The sequence below is a fragment of the Talaromyces rugulosus genome, chromosome I, assembly GCF_013368755.1.
Source record: "Talaromyces rugulosus chromosome I, complete sequence".
Classification (NCBI taxonomy): domain Eukaryota; kingdom Fungi; phylum Ascomycota; class Eurotiomycetes; order Eurotiales; family Trichocomaceae; genus Talaromyces; species Talaromyces rugulosus.
In genome coordinates, this window is record NC_049561.1 from 6,428,335 (window position 1) to 6,443,660 (window position 15,326).

Below are 15,326 nucleotides of genomic sequence, written 5' to 3' on the forward strand. Positions count from 1 at the left end.
TCACAGATTCGCTCTTGTCGCGACATCTTTTGTGAATAAATCTACCGCATGCTGTGCCATTCCCCTGTGATTTGTTAGAGGGGAAATGAAAAGTGACATATGCCAAAAGGAAATTTCATACCATGAAGCTTGATACCCTGTCCCTCCGGCCCCATAGTTATGGATAAGCCACTTGCCGTGTCGCCGCTCCTTTTCAATATGGGCGCCGCCTTCTCGGCTCGCTGCGAGTTATGTCAGTTTTTAAAAGCGTGGACATGCATGATATTGATAAACATACGTCTGAATCCAACATTGTGTCTGATAACTTTGAGATCCTCTGGCTTCCCTAATTCAGGACAGAGTTCACAGGCCCGTCGCTTAATCCTTTCAGCTAGGTCCATATCTGGTTTGTCATTATAGTCATGATGCAACCGAACACCTCCGACGATGATGCCACCACCGAGTGGGCGAGGGAAAATGTGTGTGAACTCGTCTTCATTTATTTTGTGCATATACATTCGTGATAATGGGATACTGGGCTCTGCAAGGAGCAAAGTTTGGCCCTGTTACGTTAATTTAGCCAACCGAGGATCTTGTACATGTATTATGGCCGTAGCACAAGGCGCAGATGGGGGGATATACCTTGATAGGATAGACTTTTTTATCCTCGATGCCACCTAGTGTTCTGGCACCCAAGCCGGTGCAATTAAATATGGCAACGGCCGTGGAAAAGTCGTCAAAAACTTGATCAATATGGTCGTACGATCTTCGAAGAAACATTACTCCCGCTTCTAGAAGATGTGATTGCAACCTAGGGCTCTTCTTTCAGTATACAGTTGGTATGACCAAGGAGGAAAAAAAAAAATAAGCACAAAGCATACCAAGCGAGATAGATGCTAGGGTTGATCATAATCGTTGCGACATCCAAGCCTAAACTCGCCCAAGCTGGCAACTCCTCCTTTTTAACCTCGGTCACGCCACTGACCAGGTCTTCATACCACTTTTGCCGGATTTTTTCTGTTCCATATTTTTTTACATCGTCTTCATCATATACCAAACGAAGTGGGAACCTTTTCACACCACTTTGCCTAGCAAAATTTGCAGCAATAGTTGAAAATCGCTGAAAAGCAACATGTTCGTAGCCGGTCTGGGCCCCCAATTTGTCCTCGTAAGAAATCCAATTTGCGCCTGCCCAGCTAGAACAGTAATCACTGGAGGACTGGTCTCCCGGAAGATGTTTGGCAACCACAGTGATGGAAGCAGTTGGATGTTGGCGGAGCAGTTCAACCGCCGTGGTGAGACCGATGACTCCGGCACCGAAGACTACTACAGACATTGAAGGTGCCGTTTTGCCAATGGGTAGATAAAATCACGATAGACGCCGTCCAGGATATTGAGTCAAGAGCACATTGAAGGGGGGTTTGATATATTTCGCACAAGAAGAGTCATACATGCTACATATATACCAAAGACCGGGTCTTCGGCCTCTAACCGGAAACGCTTTTGCGCTCCGATCGGGCTTTGCGGGTGGAGACCAGAACATGATTAATATTACTCATGAATCATGATAGTGATTTTACTCATTATAAGCAGACATCTTTATTTCTTAGCACTAAGGTAAATTAATCAACTATTTAGATCTAATTTATATAAATTAGAATTTATTTAATATCCGCGTTCCCCGCAAAACCGATATTGTATGGGGCCTTTTTAGAAACTATGCCCTTTTTGCCAGTGAGTGCGATAGACCAGACACAAGCCATTTAAGTAGTTGTAATTCAGGGGGAAATCTTTAGTGGACCCAATCTCGTGCAGACACATCCTGTGGATGAACACTGTTCTGGTGCAGATACCCCCGAAAGATCATAGAGGAAAGACTGTCTGTCGATAATGATAGATCAGAGGATACATAAAACTTTGGTGAGGGACTGGTTGAATTATTTATGTATTAATCTTAATATTAAAAAAGTAGTCTATTTTAAACTAGATTTAAATAAACCTTTTTCTTATTATAAATAAAGATAAATCTAATTATCATATTGTACATGTACTTGACATATCTATAAATCACCATGTACCCCCCTGATAATCTCCACAACCTCCTTGTCCACCAATGGCCCCTTGTACTCTTTCCTACCCCGGATAAAGTACCACACAATACTGAAAATAATCACACCCCCGGTCACAACCACAGAGTAATTCATTGTATCCGCAGCCACGGGCGTAGCCGGTGGCCACACGGACCAGAAAATGACAAACACCATGTACAAGCACGCATATACGTTGTTGATAATCCCCAACAGGCCCGGAATGTGCCAGGGGCCCCAGACGAGCTGCGTTGGCGCAAAAGTGATTCTTCCTTGTTCGTCACCGTCGTCAGTGACGGGATTGGTTGAAGTCTCCTTTTTGGGTATTTCGTCTTTGGGAAGATCGGCGGTGGCAGCAGCATCCCTAGTTTCAAGAGGATTCTCAATGTCCTGTCCATCTACCACAGATCCGTGGGGTAGGATATTCCCTTGCTTCAACCGATGATACAACAACAAGCTCGCTGGCACTAGATAACTCCCATAAAACCCGGTAATTGTGAGCGAGATCACATCGTTAAACGCCGTCGGGGATCCAATGTTGATCAGCGTCAAGAGACAGGCAATCGTAACCACAACGCAGATGGCAACAATGGGCACTTGCGTCCGCGGGTCGACCTTGCTGAGAATGCGTGAGAATGGAGTGCCGCGGTCGCGCGCAAAGGCCCATGTCATGCGCGACGACGAGGTGATGATGCCGGTGGCGCAGGCCCAGGTGAGGATCAGGACGACGGCGCCCATGACGGTAGCTCCGGCGGTGGACTTGACGCTGTCTTTGGATAAATTAGCAAAGGAGTCAAAAAGGAGATTTTTTTTTTAAAAAAAAGGGGGGGAACTACTTTTGAATATTGATAAGAACGGAAAGCCCGTGTTGCTGTCCATCACCGAATCAACATCACCCAAGCAAAACAGCAGCGTGATCATCATAATAAACCCAACAATGCCGTTCAAGATCATACTACAAGTAATAACCCGCGGAATGGTCGTCGCCGCGTTGGACACTTCCTCGGCCAAATGCACGCTCGCATCTGCGCCAACAAACGTGGCGACATTGCCCAAAAACCCTACGCAGTATGAAATACCCTGGCTCGGCCATTTGCCCTCATTCATACTCGATCGAAACACAAACTCGGCCGAGTGAAACGGGTCGGTAAAGTGCCAGAGCACGGCGATGATGGCAATAAATCCGGCAATGTGAAACACTACGGTACCAAGCTCAATCCGCGGTAGCATTCCTGGAATCACCGCGTTGATCAAGGTCGATACCAGGGCCACACCCCAAGTGAGCAGCGTGGCCTGCCAGTCCGCGGGCACGAAGCTGGAGGGATAGTCCAGCACGATGAGCCCCTGCAGCATGGTGCCGGCGAACAGCGTCTCCGTAGCCACCGTCGCAATCCATGCGAGCGAGGTCAGCCAGCCAACAACATAACTGGCAAACACGCGGTACCGCTCCGACGAGAGCATGTATACCCAGTAGTACTGACCGGCCGCGATGGGCGCCATCGAGGCCAGTTCCGAGATGACCGTGTACACAGACAGAGTCGAGCTCCAGGCAATGATAAACCCGTACAGCAGCCCACTAGGTCCGCCATTCTCCAGGCCCTGGCTGAACAGGGCCAGCACCGTTTCCCAGGTAATCAGCTCGCACACGGCAAAACCGAAGAGCGACCAGAAGTCAAACCGACGCCGAAGAACTTGCTTCTTGCCCAGCCGCGCGAGCACCGCGTCGTCAGCGGATTTTTGCACGGGGCCAGTCATTTTATAGTTCAGTTTGCTCTTTCTCCTTTCTTATTGTCTTTTTTTTTAGCTGTTACCAAACTGCGCTAGCGCGACAGGAGCAATCGCACGAGGTAATACGGCGGGGTGGTGAGTTCTATAGATTGGTTGCCGCTTATGGGAGAGAACAGTCTAAGCCGTGTCACGGACGATATTGCATATCGGACAATAGAAAGCGAATAGCAGTTTGTCCAGCCAGAGAGCGCGCAGGATGATCCCTGTACTGACAGACAAGTCGCAGTGGGCAGATCTAAAAAATATTAGCCCCGCGTTGGGTGCGTCAATGGTCAGTTAAGTGTGGATGGAATCCACGTGTGAATCCTGAATTGGCCAATGGCTTGTGATTCACGTCTACTCTAGAGAAGAATAGCAAAGCTAGATCCTAGAGAGCAAAAAGCCAACAGTTTATCTTCCCACGCGACAGAAAAAGGCGAAAGAGAAAAAACGAAGAGCCACGCGCGCGACGTTTTATTGGGAGAAACTGCGACCTCAATTTGCGCTAGCCGGAAACGGCTAGTTTTATCTCTGCTCCACAGCGACGCTGCCAAGCCCGAGGTTATACTGAACTATACATATTATTACGTATTATTATAGAGGAGGATATTAATAATTAATTAGTATTGGTACTACTATTGGTATTATGTACGAGTCTTTTCTAGAATTTCAAGTTAATAATGCGGTCACATGCAGATATTGGTCAATTCACATTGACAGGAATTGCTTTCCGTTGTATATATATGGGTGGTACATATTAAGTATATAACATTAAAAATTGAAAGAACAAAGTGGCCATTTGCAAAAAAGTCTATGTACAGATGGAAACATTTGAAACGCAGTCACCGCCCAGAGCCCATTGATTGAGCTATTATTAGCTCGGTAGTTCATGTCTTGACTCCCTCGCGTCCATCTCGCTTACCGGATAACGAGGTAGCTCGTGTAGGCCCGGGGAGTCCACCTGCGAACTTTGATAAATAGGTGCGAATTTCTTTTCGTCTGGTACAATTTGCCGTCTTCGCCACCAGAAAAATCCTGCAAAAACAATAACCACAGCCGCGACACCGCCTATAGCCGGCCCTGCGATCCACGCTTTGCTGGATGAACCTCCGGAGCTGCTGGTGCTGGCGCTGGTGCTGGTGCTGGTACTGCTTGCTGTTGGCGATGGGACTGTAGACGTAACTGGCGTTGAGGTCGAGCCCGAGGGGTCCCCAGAAACAAGCTCAGCATAGGTAGAATTCTTAGGGACAGTCTCGGAGCCGATGTTGTCCAACATATAGCAATTTTCATACCCATCCACAAATGAATTGTCGTAATAGACACCAATACACGACTCTGGTCCACCATAGGCTGCGCATTGATCGATGCACCCAGTGATATTCTGGCTATAGACGGATGTGAAGTTGTTGCTTCCGGCTCGGGCTCCGAAACATGACACGTCGAATTCTTTTTTGTCGCTTGTAATCTGTGCCGGTAGAGCGGTAGGAGAGCACGCGCCGATTATTGGCATGGTGACAAGTGCGGAATGAGCTACATAGTTAGTCGGAGTGAAGGGAACCCCTCCGTCTTGTGTGTTTTTCAGATAGCAGTTTCCGTAGCCAGCAGTGAGATCTGGATTCCAGGATACTCCGAGACAGAGCGGATGCGCGTGCGAGCAAAGGTCCATACAATCTATCATCGTGTCTGTGTGTGCTCGACTTAGTATCGTCCACGGCAAATAGTCGCCATAGCCGCCCATGTCCTGACCACAGAGAATATGAAAAGATAACTCATTAGCCGTCGGGATGTTGGAGTTGTTTTGGAACGGACAAGCCGTGTCCAATGGCAGCATTTGTGTCACATTTGCGAGCGCGCTGTTGACATCGACATTGTCGGCATCTGATGTGCTCGCAAAACTCGAGTTTATGCCGATTCCCTTGAATGAACACGTCTGGTTTTGGGTGTAGTATGTTACGCCATAGCAAGGAGGCTGGTACTCAGAACATGAATCCATGCAATTAGCCATGGTTGGCTCCGTCTGTTCTGCGAGTTCGGTAAAGAGGAAATCAATTCCACAGCTTGTGTCGAACTCGAGGCCATTGTCCGCGACATACGAAGGCTCCGGGCAAGTCGAGGAATCGTCTCGGGCATGTAATGATGTTGATGGTAATAATGATTTTGATGATGCTTTTTTATTAAAAAAAAATCAGTCAAAATGTCTTTGTATCTTGTTAACTGTCGTCACTCACCCAAGCCGGAAAAGGAGGCAACCAGGCCGACCACACTGCCTAAAATTTGGCGTTTCATTTCCCCCCCCCTTCTACCCTCGATCTTGTCGATCTAATGGATGAGATTCGCGATATCTCTGCCGGCACTAGCAGCACATCGACGTGGCGCGACGAGAAAAGAAGACAGGCTTCAAAATGCGGCCAAATGCTTCAATTCTCGTTCGGAGGAGGGGGGAGATTGCAACTCCTTGGCGAGGCTGATTGACTCTCAGCCCGATTCAGGTCGAAGTTACAGAAACTAATAATAAAACACGGCAAAGGCGCGCACCTTGCTAAATTGCGTTGGTTTAGTGTACTAGTACCTGCAGGGAACGCCTTAGTGACCAATCTCGTGTAGGTAATCAGCACCAGTTCCAGCCTCGTTTGCAACCTTTCTACCAACCACAGCCCGGTTAGGAGTGTTGGTTTAATATACCGGCGACTAAATTTTACAATTTTGACCCCAGTACTTTAGTAGCCCCATCGTCAGTGCTACGGAGTACCTTAGGCTGAGGATTCCCGGTTTCTTCAGAATGGATTACCTAGAGTAGAAATGGCTTTGAAAATATTAATAACCTTCATGTTCAAGATACATACATCAATTGACACTCGTACTCGACCAGCATCGTCAGTCACGCAAATCGCGTTCCAAGGTGACTCATGGCATATCCACTCGATATATCGCCTTGGCAGTATTGAAGTACCCTTCGTACTCAACGTCTTCGTCGCCATCGACATCATAATGATAATGCCCTCCAGTATTTTTTCCAGCTGGAGAAAACCCATGAGTATGTTCCATCCGCAAACCCATCTTCTTGCCCGGATCCGCAGAGTGCAACACCGACAAGCACACTATCGGTCCGTCAAAATCATGGTATGTAAGCCAGTCATTAAGCTGCTCCCGGTTTTTAAAAGGCAGTTCGTTTTCCGATGGGAAATCTGGCATAACGTGATACCGTGCTTTGCCGGACTTGGCCAAGAAAGCTCCGCCAAGACTAATGGTTTGCGAGTCACCGTAAGCAGCGTAGAGCGCTTTTTGTATGCATTCTGTGAAGCTCTTCTCGGGCCCTTTGCGTTTCCGCGCGGTGATTTTTAGTACTGGGCCTGAATCGCCCAACGAGCCGTAAAGATTTGCCATTAACGCGCAGTCGAGAGACGGACTAATCTCTGTGCTGACGCTGTTGCTTTTGATTTGTATAACGCGAGTTTGGTTGTCCACATTATCGAACCTCCTGTTCCAAGAGAGATTCGGAGATAGCTCGCAGTTCCTACCCATGACATGGAATGGCCCGGCTCCAGCACCAAGTATGCTTCCTCTCTCTGGCCTCATTTCCATCGACTTGGCAACTTCGGTCATAGAGTATATCTTATCTAGCCGAGGGCGGGGGAAGAGATGTGCCTGGCCACCAACATCTGCAACTTTCTCCTCGCCGCAAAGCCCCTCGGTAGCAAGATAGAACGGCGCCTGTCGAAGATCAGGGCATTGGACCACACTGATTGTGGTGTGCTCGTAATTTGTAGCAAGAGGGGCTTCGAGTTTCTGGACTAGCTCGTCGAGACTTGGTGGTGACAGCGGGAACTTCTTGGTCTGCATTCTGTTTAGTTTTTAGTTTGAAGAATATACAAGGAATAGTTGTTTTATCTTGTTTGTTGAAGAGGGAACAGATGTCATCGGAAAAGCCTATGTGCCCCACCAGTTGACAGTATCGGCTTTCTTGCCGGACGCATGGCAATGGCATAGCCCTTAATTAACAGGAACTAGATTTTTATATCCAGAGTAAATTTACATATCCTCTGCCCAGAAATTGACTTCATCAAACGGAAACATATTCCCTGTTCCCCCAAGAGACCCAATCATATCCAACAGATCTGCGTCACCCATTACATCCTCCAATTGAACTGCATGCGGATTCTGACCCGAAACTATACCAGGAGCATGCGAGAAAACAGCAGACAAAGGAGCAGGAAGTGAAGTATTGATCGATGCGTTGGCGTATAAATTTCCCTGGCCGTTTTCCAGAATCACCTGCTGCTGCTGCTCATCATGATACTGCCTCAATTCCATACCCCCCGGACCCGGAGTATCAGGAACCGTTGTCGGCGATGATTGTCTCGTCGCATGTCGACTAGCATGCAGCTCCCTGCATTTGGCAATCATTTTATCCAGTCCAACCGCAATATGATGCACAATATGTCTCTCCCCCGCCGTCGAAGTACGTATACAATGCACCACCCTGCCAATCAGATGACACAAACTATTCAAATCCATCGCAAACCCCACCCCTAAAAAGAACCGATTCCACTGTGTCCCCAACTTGAACAGAAAAAGACATGCAAATGTCAGCATTGTGTGCACAAACAGCGGCACGCCAACCAGGGCTTTTCGCATCCAGGGGTCTTCCAAAAGTAGATCGAGGATGTTGAACGCTGCGGTAGCGGCGATATTGACGAATTCCTTTTTGCGAAGGTCTAGCAGGTTTCGATCGTCTGTGCGGCTGGAGGACATGTATCGTATGGCGAGCACGTTGAGTTGGAGTTTTGCAAATTGATAGTACAGCACGTTGCCCTGAGGAGGGAATGTGCCGATGAACTTGTTATACACTATCGATTGTTAAGAACCACAGTACGTAGATAAGAAAGGAATGGCTCACATTGTCTCGGCTCCCACAATAACCTCCATTGATCCAGTTGTATATTGTACTCTCGAACCATGGTCGCCACCTCAGACACAGTCAACTTACTCGCATTCTCACACAGCGTCTCATGCATATGAATAAACCTTGAAAAAAGGGCCACCTGACTGAGAAGCCGATAATCCACAGAATCCGCATACGGCGATTCAAGAAATCGCTCGTGCTCTCGAATTTGTAGACTTGTTTGAACCATTGGCGGTCTTCCGTACGCAATCGCGAAATGGTGATCACAGACATACAGCATGTACCACATGCGAGCTCTCTGATGGGTCTCACTGGTTTCGGGGGTTTTGAAAAACGCAGTGTGGAGTTCCAGCTCTGTTGCGAGACGGACTGCTTGTCCTGAAAGTTTCCATGACAGATCGGGAAGCCAGAATGCGGCGATGCAGAGGGCGCGAACATCCTCAAGAGTGTTTTCGTTGCTGAACATTGATTTTGCTACTAGTGCGGTGAATTCGCGATAGCAGAGGTCGTATGTGGCTGTTCGGTTGGGCATGTGCATGGCCGTGGCCGTGAGAATTGCAAGTGCCAGGAGTTTTGAACCGTATCTGATGGACTCGAGAGTTGCATTTTCATTGTCTAAGCCAACCCATAGATAATGATTCAGGCTCGTCATGAAGCTGAAAGCATGTGATTAAATAAAGTCCAACAATCAAGGGAGAAGAAAAACAAACTAGTCAAAAAGTTCCTGCGCTTCATGTGCACTGATGATGCCTTTTGTGATGATATCTCCATCTGTGTTTTCTGGCGCTAATGAATTATTTCCGGTTTCATCTGTGTCGCTACCTCGTTGAAAGCTTTGTCTCTTGGTCACTTCATAGAGCGACCTTATCGGCTCAGTGCTGAGTTGATTATGGCTGTTGCTCTCTGATAACTGAGCCTCTCTAACACCGGATGTTAGGGGAAACTCATTATTCACGACACCACCAAACGAGACATGATTTCGTTGACCAGAGTCGACATTTATCTGACTCGAAGGCATAAATTCACTATTGACATTCTGGGGCTGTGACAGCAAACCCGATGTGTCCATCCGTTCAGGATCATGATTATGTGGAGATATCGTCGGCGTCTCATGGTTGTTCTTCTCGACAATATCATGCAGTACTTTTTCGATACGAGAAAGCCTATTTTGGAGATTTGTCTTCACCCTACATCATAAAAAAAATTTAAGTACGAATATGGGTCAACACATAGTATGTAGGAAAGCCTACTCTGTATCTTCTTCAAGAATTGTTTGAAGACTTTTATTAAACCGACACGTCAAATCACTCCTCTCGCAGCGCATGCATGTCTGTCTATCGGCTTGGACGATGCATTTTACTTTTTGTCTGCGGCATTCGGTGCAAGTCCGGACTTTTCTTGATACTTTTGGTACTCGGTCGTGTAGAGTGAGCTGGCTCTCGGGCATTGTGAGGTTATAATATTAGTGGTGGTGGTGTTTGGAGTATTTAGTTGTTATTTGAATTGAGGTATAGCTAATGGGTGTGCTTGTTCTCGGTATGTGCTGGTGAGGTGGTTCCGGGGAGAACCCCGATATCCGGTTGTATCTGTTAAAAGAATACAACTAGTATATTTTTACTGCTTCTTGTTGATTATGAATTAGGATTATGTCTATGGAAGTGAAAATACTACGTGTACTGCACAGATTTAAACTTGTATTTCCATTCGTTGAAATTATTACTGGAATAACAAGTTTGATTTTGTATATGGATTCCAGTTTACATCAAAACAGTAGAATAAACCCCAAACCCAAACCAGACACAATCCAATGCAAACTAATTTGTCAACACTGAAACCGAAACGCCGATGATGGCAAGACGCCCGCGTATTCCACCTCGACAGGTTTCCCTCCAGCCTTGAGTTGAGTACCCCCCAAATCAGCCTCCGACTCCATCGACTCCATCCTTTTATTCTCCCTCTGCAGAATCACCCTCAACCACAACGAGGCCAAAATACAAACCACACTCAACGCAATATTCACACTCCACGCCACCGTATATCGCGGTCCCGCCGAGCTCGGATACAGATAGGGAGTCCAAATCAAAGACGTGTTACCGACAGCATTACTCATTGCCAGCGCAATAGCTCTTTTCTGTTTTGGCCGTGCCGCAACAGATGCTACCCAGGCATTGGAGACTTGGAAACAGCCGTAGGCTCCTGGTACCATGATCATCAACGCGAAATAGCGCGCACCGGTGTTGGTTGTGGCCATGGTTATGATAATAGCTGCAATGACCGCGCATATGGGATAAACGATGTGTAGGGACCGCATGTTGTTTCTGTCAGACCACCAGGTGTTGAGAACACAGAAAAAGCCGGCTAGAATGTAAGGCGGTGCTGTGAGGAGCAGGGAGTCGATTTTGCTATATCCAAAATTGGCGACGAGCGTGGGTAGGAAGTTTGTCAGTGATGCAACGGCCTGTATTCGTATTAGCATAATGAATCTTTTTTTTTTTTTTGGTTCTTCTCAATAATAGAGTAAAGAAAGAACAAACCTGAACGCAAAGCTGCCCAATGACAGCTAACCAAACCCGATAATCCTTCATCGCCAACATAAATCCATGTCTCGCCGACAGCTCTTCTTCTTCCGAACCCGCGTCTTCCATCAGCCGGACAACGCCCAACTGACGCTCTTCCTCTGAGAGCCATTTCGTCGTCGCAGGCCAATCCGGAATCACAAACATGGACGCAACAGCAAACACAACTGTGGCAGCGCCTTCAATCATGAACAGCCATCTCCAGGACGAAATCTTGTTGTTTGCAAAAGCAGCAGCAATGCCGGCTGCAAAGAGACCTCCAAAGGCACCGGAAAACATTGCGCCGAAGAAGAGAATCCCTAGACGAGCGGCCAGTTCTCGTTTGGTGTACCATCCGGAAAACTAGATATACCAGTCAATCAGACCACACAGACAAAAAAAAAGAAAGTTAGTCACGTACGAGAAATGCAGCCCCTGCCCAAAACGGCGCTTCAGCACACCCTAACAAAAACCGACAAGCCGCAATATCACTGAAATTCTGCACAGCGGCAGTACACCCAGAGAGCACGCCCCATACGGCCATCCAACCCGGGAGGTAAAGAGAAGGGCGAGTCTTGCTCATGATCATATTGCTTGGAATTTGCATCGAGATATAGCCTTTACCGAAAATTAGCTTTGTAAGCCCAGGGGGTTTTTTTCGTTGACTAATTACCAATAAAAGTGATACTCAGTACTATATTGTACTGATTTCCCTTGAAACCCAAGTCCTCATCCAGCGTCTGCACGTGTGCGTACGGAAGAGCGTTTCTGTCGATGTAGTTGAGGACGTACATCCCGATCTTGCTGCCTTTAGCAATTAATCCGTGTCATGTCTCTGGGAAGTTACTCACAAGCATAGGAAGAAGCCTTCGGTCAATGTGTTTCACCAAGGCCTTTTCCTTGGTGGCCCGCTCTTCTGGAGACCACGAGCTCACCGTCTGCATCCATTGTGCGACTGTTTCTGGATCATCAACGGACATAATGAGGTGAGCAGCAAAAATAGAATAGTCGGGGTGGTAGAAAAGCAAACGAAGTAAAAGTCTCGGTGTTCAGCCCTTTTATCTAGGGATTGATAATACTACTAGCGAAGCTTGCTTTAGCTAGCACTTTCAAAACGAGAATCAATTGGACAAGAACGGGAGATATCCCCAGAATTGTTATCCTCCACACGGATAACTGATACTGTGCACGGATGGGATGGCATGACACACTCCCCACAAAAGAGCCACACACTAGTCAAGTTTTTGACAAGCAGCAACAAAGAACACACCAAATCTAATGAATTAAACAAATCCAAAACTCAAACCACGCGCAAGTTTCAGGGCATCGGGTACATGTGCGGTCACGTGAACTAATTGCTAGGGCTGCTATTACGGCACCGGACCCAAGACCGATGCATGAGCCGGGGATTTTCTGGGGACTCCCAATTATTCATCTGGGGTAGCCTGTTCCTTTGCAGGGCACCCTTAACTGCATCTAGTAGAAAATGTGGAGACTGTCGTTTACTGTCTCCGCCCGTCGGTATGATGTCCGGTCAATGGATCCACGTCTGTGAGAGAGCTGCGAGATGTTCAAGCACCATTCAGTTGCGAGAATATCATTGGTGGTAGGTAATTGCTTCTGCGGGGTCAATGGATTGAAACAAGATATAAGAGCGTCATGCGAGGCGACGGGACATTGAAATATAACGTTGCTATCTCAGCATAGCTTTTACAGAGTGAAGCTCACTGCATTACACAACAAAAAATCCTCTAAAATGACTTCACTATACAATAAACTGGCCGAGCGCCAGGCCTCTGGCAACCCCATTCGGGTCGGCCTCATCGGCGCCGGCAAATTTGGCTCAATGTTTCTCGCCCAAGCATGGCGAACTCCGGGGGTACATCTTGCTGGCGTGGCAGATTTGTCCATTGAACGCGCAATTGCCTCTCTCAAACGAGTTTCTTTCCCTGAAGGACAGTTTTATAGTGCTTCTGAACAACAGGTTTCCATCGACGAGGCGATCAGGACAGGGAAAACGACGATTACTACAAACTCTACCGAATTAATCGCCCATCCAGATGTTGACGTGGTACTCGAAGCGACGGGGAATCCTGCTGCTGGTATACGCCATGCGCTACTGGCATGCGAGCACAAGACGCACATTGTCATGATCAACGTCGAAGCGGACGTACTAGCCGGTCCGTACCTTGTGAGAAAGGCCAAGGAAGCTGGCATAATCTATTCCATGGCGTACGGAGACCAGCCCGCTCTGATTTCAGAACTCGTCGACTGGGCACGAACCACTGGCTTCAAAGTTGTTTGTGCGGGCAAGGGGACTAAATACTTGCCTGAATACCATACCTCGACTCCAGATACTGTTTGGGGTTATTACGGATTCACAGACGAGCAGCTCGCAAACGGGGATTTTAATAAGCAAATGTTTAACTCGTTTCTCGACGGGACAAAGTCTGCCCTGGAGATGGCCGCGGTGGCTAACGGCTGTGATCTGAATCCTCCTGCTGACGGACTGGAGTTTCCGGCATGCGGTACACACGACTTACCCAATGTCCTGAAACCAAAGGAAGCAGGCGGCCATCTGCCGCAAAGTGGCACTGTTGAAGTGGTATCCTCACTGGAAAGAGATGGCCGACAAGTCATCAATGATCTGCGCTGGGGTGTATATGTCGTGTTGGAAGCTCCCGGTGATTACCAGCGCGACTGCTTTGCGCAGTACGGACTAAAGACCGATACCACTGGACGGTATGCTGCGCAATACAAACCTTACCATCTCATTGGCCTTGAAGTAGGGTTTTCCGTGGCCTCAATCATGTGCCGCGGCGAACCAACAGGACAATGCAGGACATTCCGCGCAGACGTAGTCGCCACAGCGAAAAGAAACCTAAAATCAGGAGAAAAGCTCGATGGCGAGGGCGGGTTCATGGTTTATGGAAAGTTGATGACTGCGGAAGATTCACTACGCATCGAGGGTCTGCCCATTGGTCTTGCGCACGGAGTGTTGTTGAAGAGAGACGTCGCCCAGGGCCAGAGGCTTAGCTGGCAAGACATTGAATATGAAGTCACGTCGCAGCCACAAAAGGTGAGAAAGGAGATGGAGCGGATTTTCCGAGAGGAACTGGGCATTTCGGGCACGAATGGACCTGCATAGATATATGCACATACAGAATAATGCAAGGTTGACAATGAATTTAGAATTTAATTGTTAAACAGTGACAGGATAACGTAGATCTTACGGAGCTGTCTCAAACGCCGATTGGTGGAGACAAGCGATATATCTTCGAGTGTCGAGCCCTTAGACAAACCTGATGGTGACGGAGATGTTATTTACCGGATCACTTCTGAAATAAACGCCTGCTGTTGTGGTCAGGTTCGTATTCGGTCTGATAAGGGCAGCCCTGCTAAATTACTGGAAACTCCTTCCTTATTGGCTGCAGGATCCGACTGGTCTATCCACACATGGATTTACAGGCGCTCTCTGACAAATAATACATTTATTATAATATAGGTAACAAAGATAGGTCATTTATTAATACTTTTTATAAACACAAGTTTGTGGCAACTTAATAATGAAAGAATGTTGTCTTATCTATTAAACACGTTGGGGAGACTGTGTGGGAAGGAATGTGCATTGCTTCTATAATAATAAAGCGTACATCCTTTGATGTGTTGAGGAGTAGTAAACCAATACATTGCTCTATATATTTCTCTACATACTTAGAATTTGAATCAATGCCTGCTTGTTTTTCAATGTTGTCTTTTTACTATTCTGAAAGCAGCCTACTTTTGCGATAGATAAAACTAGATGTATAGGTGAACCTGAGTAGCGCATTTGAGTTAAAAGCAACAAGAATGATCGCGCATTGAGTCTAGCAGCTCAGTAACAGTATATTTGAAGCAGAATCCTGCGGAATGGTAACCTTTTATACCTGTGAACATATGCTTTTAGGAATAATAGATGAAGCCGACTAATATAGGAGACTAAGCTGCCTATGCGCAAGGGAGCCAAATTAAAAACCATTCTCTTAGTTAATTAGG

General features: G+C 47.2%; 6 protein-coding genes across 6 annotated transcripts; 1 reads left to right on the top strand and 5 right to left on the bottom strand.

Moving 5' to 3' along the window:
• On the bottom strand, nucleotides 1-1,315 carry TRUGW13939_02197 (uncharacterized protein; the record flags this gene model as incomplete). Its single annotated transcript, XM_035485391.1, has 5 exons — nucleotides 1-64; nucleotides 122-221; nucleotides 278-542; nucleotides 622-790; nucleotides 861-1,315. 5 exons carry the CDS (start codon nucleotides 1,313-1,315, stop codon nucleotides 1-3), a joined length of 1,053 nt encoding a protein of 350 aa, XP_035341284.1.
• Nucleotides 1,316-2,039: 724 nt separating this feature from the next.
• TRUGW13939_02198 (uncharacterized protein) lies at nucleotides 2,040-3,821 on the bottom strand (the record flags this gene model as incomplete). Its single annotated transcript, XM_035485392.1, has 2 exons — nucleotides 2,040-2,836; nucleotides 2,903-3,821. The coding sequence occupies 2 exons, from the start codon at nucleotides 3,819-3,821 to the stop codon at nucleotides 2,040-2,042; spliced, it is 1,716 nt and encodes a 571-aa protein (XP_035341285.1).
• An 886-nt stretch (nucleotides 3,822-4,707) lies between these two features.
• Nucleotides 4,708-6,119, bottom strand: TRUGW13939_02199 (uncharacterized protein; the record flags this gene model as incomplete). The annotated part of the gene is made up of 2 exons (XM_035485393.1): nucleotides 4,708-5,999; nucleotides 6,062-6,119. 2 exons carry the CDS (start codon nucleotides 6,117-6,119, stop codon nucleotides 4,708-4,710), a joined length of 1,350 nt encoding a protein of 449 aa, XP_035341286.1.
• Nucleotides 6,120-7,862: 1,743 nt separating this feature from the next.
• On the bottom strand, nucleotides 7,863-10,183 carry TRUGW13939_02200 (uncharacterized protein; the record flags this gene model as incomplete). The annotated part of the gene is made up of 4 exons (XM_035485394.1): nucleotides 7,863-8,680; nucleotides 8,731-9,392; nucleotides 9,447-9,923; nucleotides 9,987-10,183. The coding sequence occupies 4 exons, from the start codon at nucleotides 10,181-10,183 to the stop codon at nucleotides 7,863-7,865; spliced, it is 2,154 nt and encodes a 717-aa protein (XP_035341287.1).
• A 375-nt stretch (nucleotides 10,184-10,558) lies between these two features.
• Nucleotides 10,559-12,271, bottom strand: TRUGW13939_02201 (uncharacterized protein; the record flags this gene model as incomplete). Its single annotated transcript, XM_035485395.1, has 5 exons — nucleotides 10,559-11,194; nucleotides 11,271-11,654; nucleotides 11,713-11,909; nucleotides 11,965-12,091; nucleotides 12,143-12,271. The coding sequence occupies 5 exons, from the start codon at nucleotides 12,269-12,271 to the stop codon at nucleotides 10,559-10,561; spliced, it is 1,473 nt and encodes a 490-aa protein (XP_035341288.1).
• A 776-nt stretch (nucleotides 12,272-13,047) lies between these two features.
• Nucleotides 13,048-14,439, top strand: TRUGW13939_02202 (uncharacterized protein; the record flags this gene model as incomplete). The annotated part of the gene is made up of 1 exon (XM_035485396.1): nucleotides 13,048-14,439. One exon carries the CDS (start codon nucleotides 13,048-13,050, stop codon nucleotides 14,437-14,439), a length of 1,392 nt encoding a protein of 463 aa, XP_035341289.1.
• Between the last annotated feature and the right edge of the window lie 887 nt (nucleotides 14,440-15,326).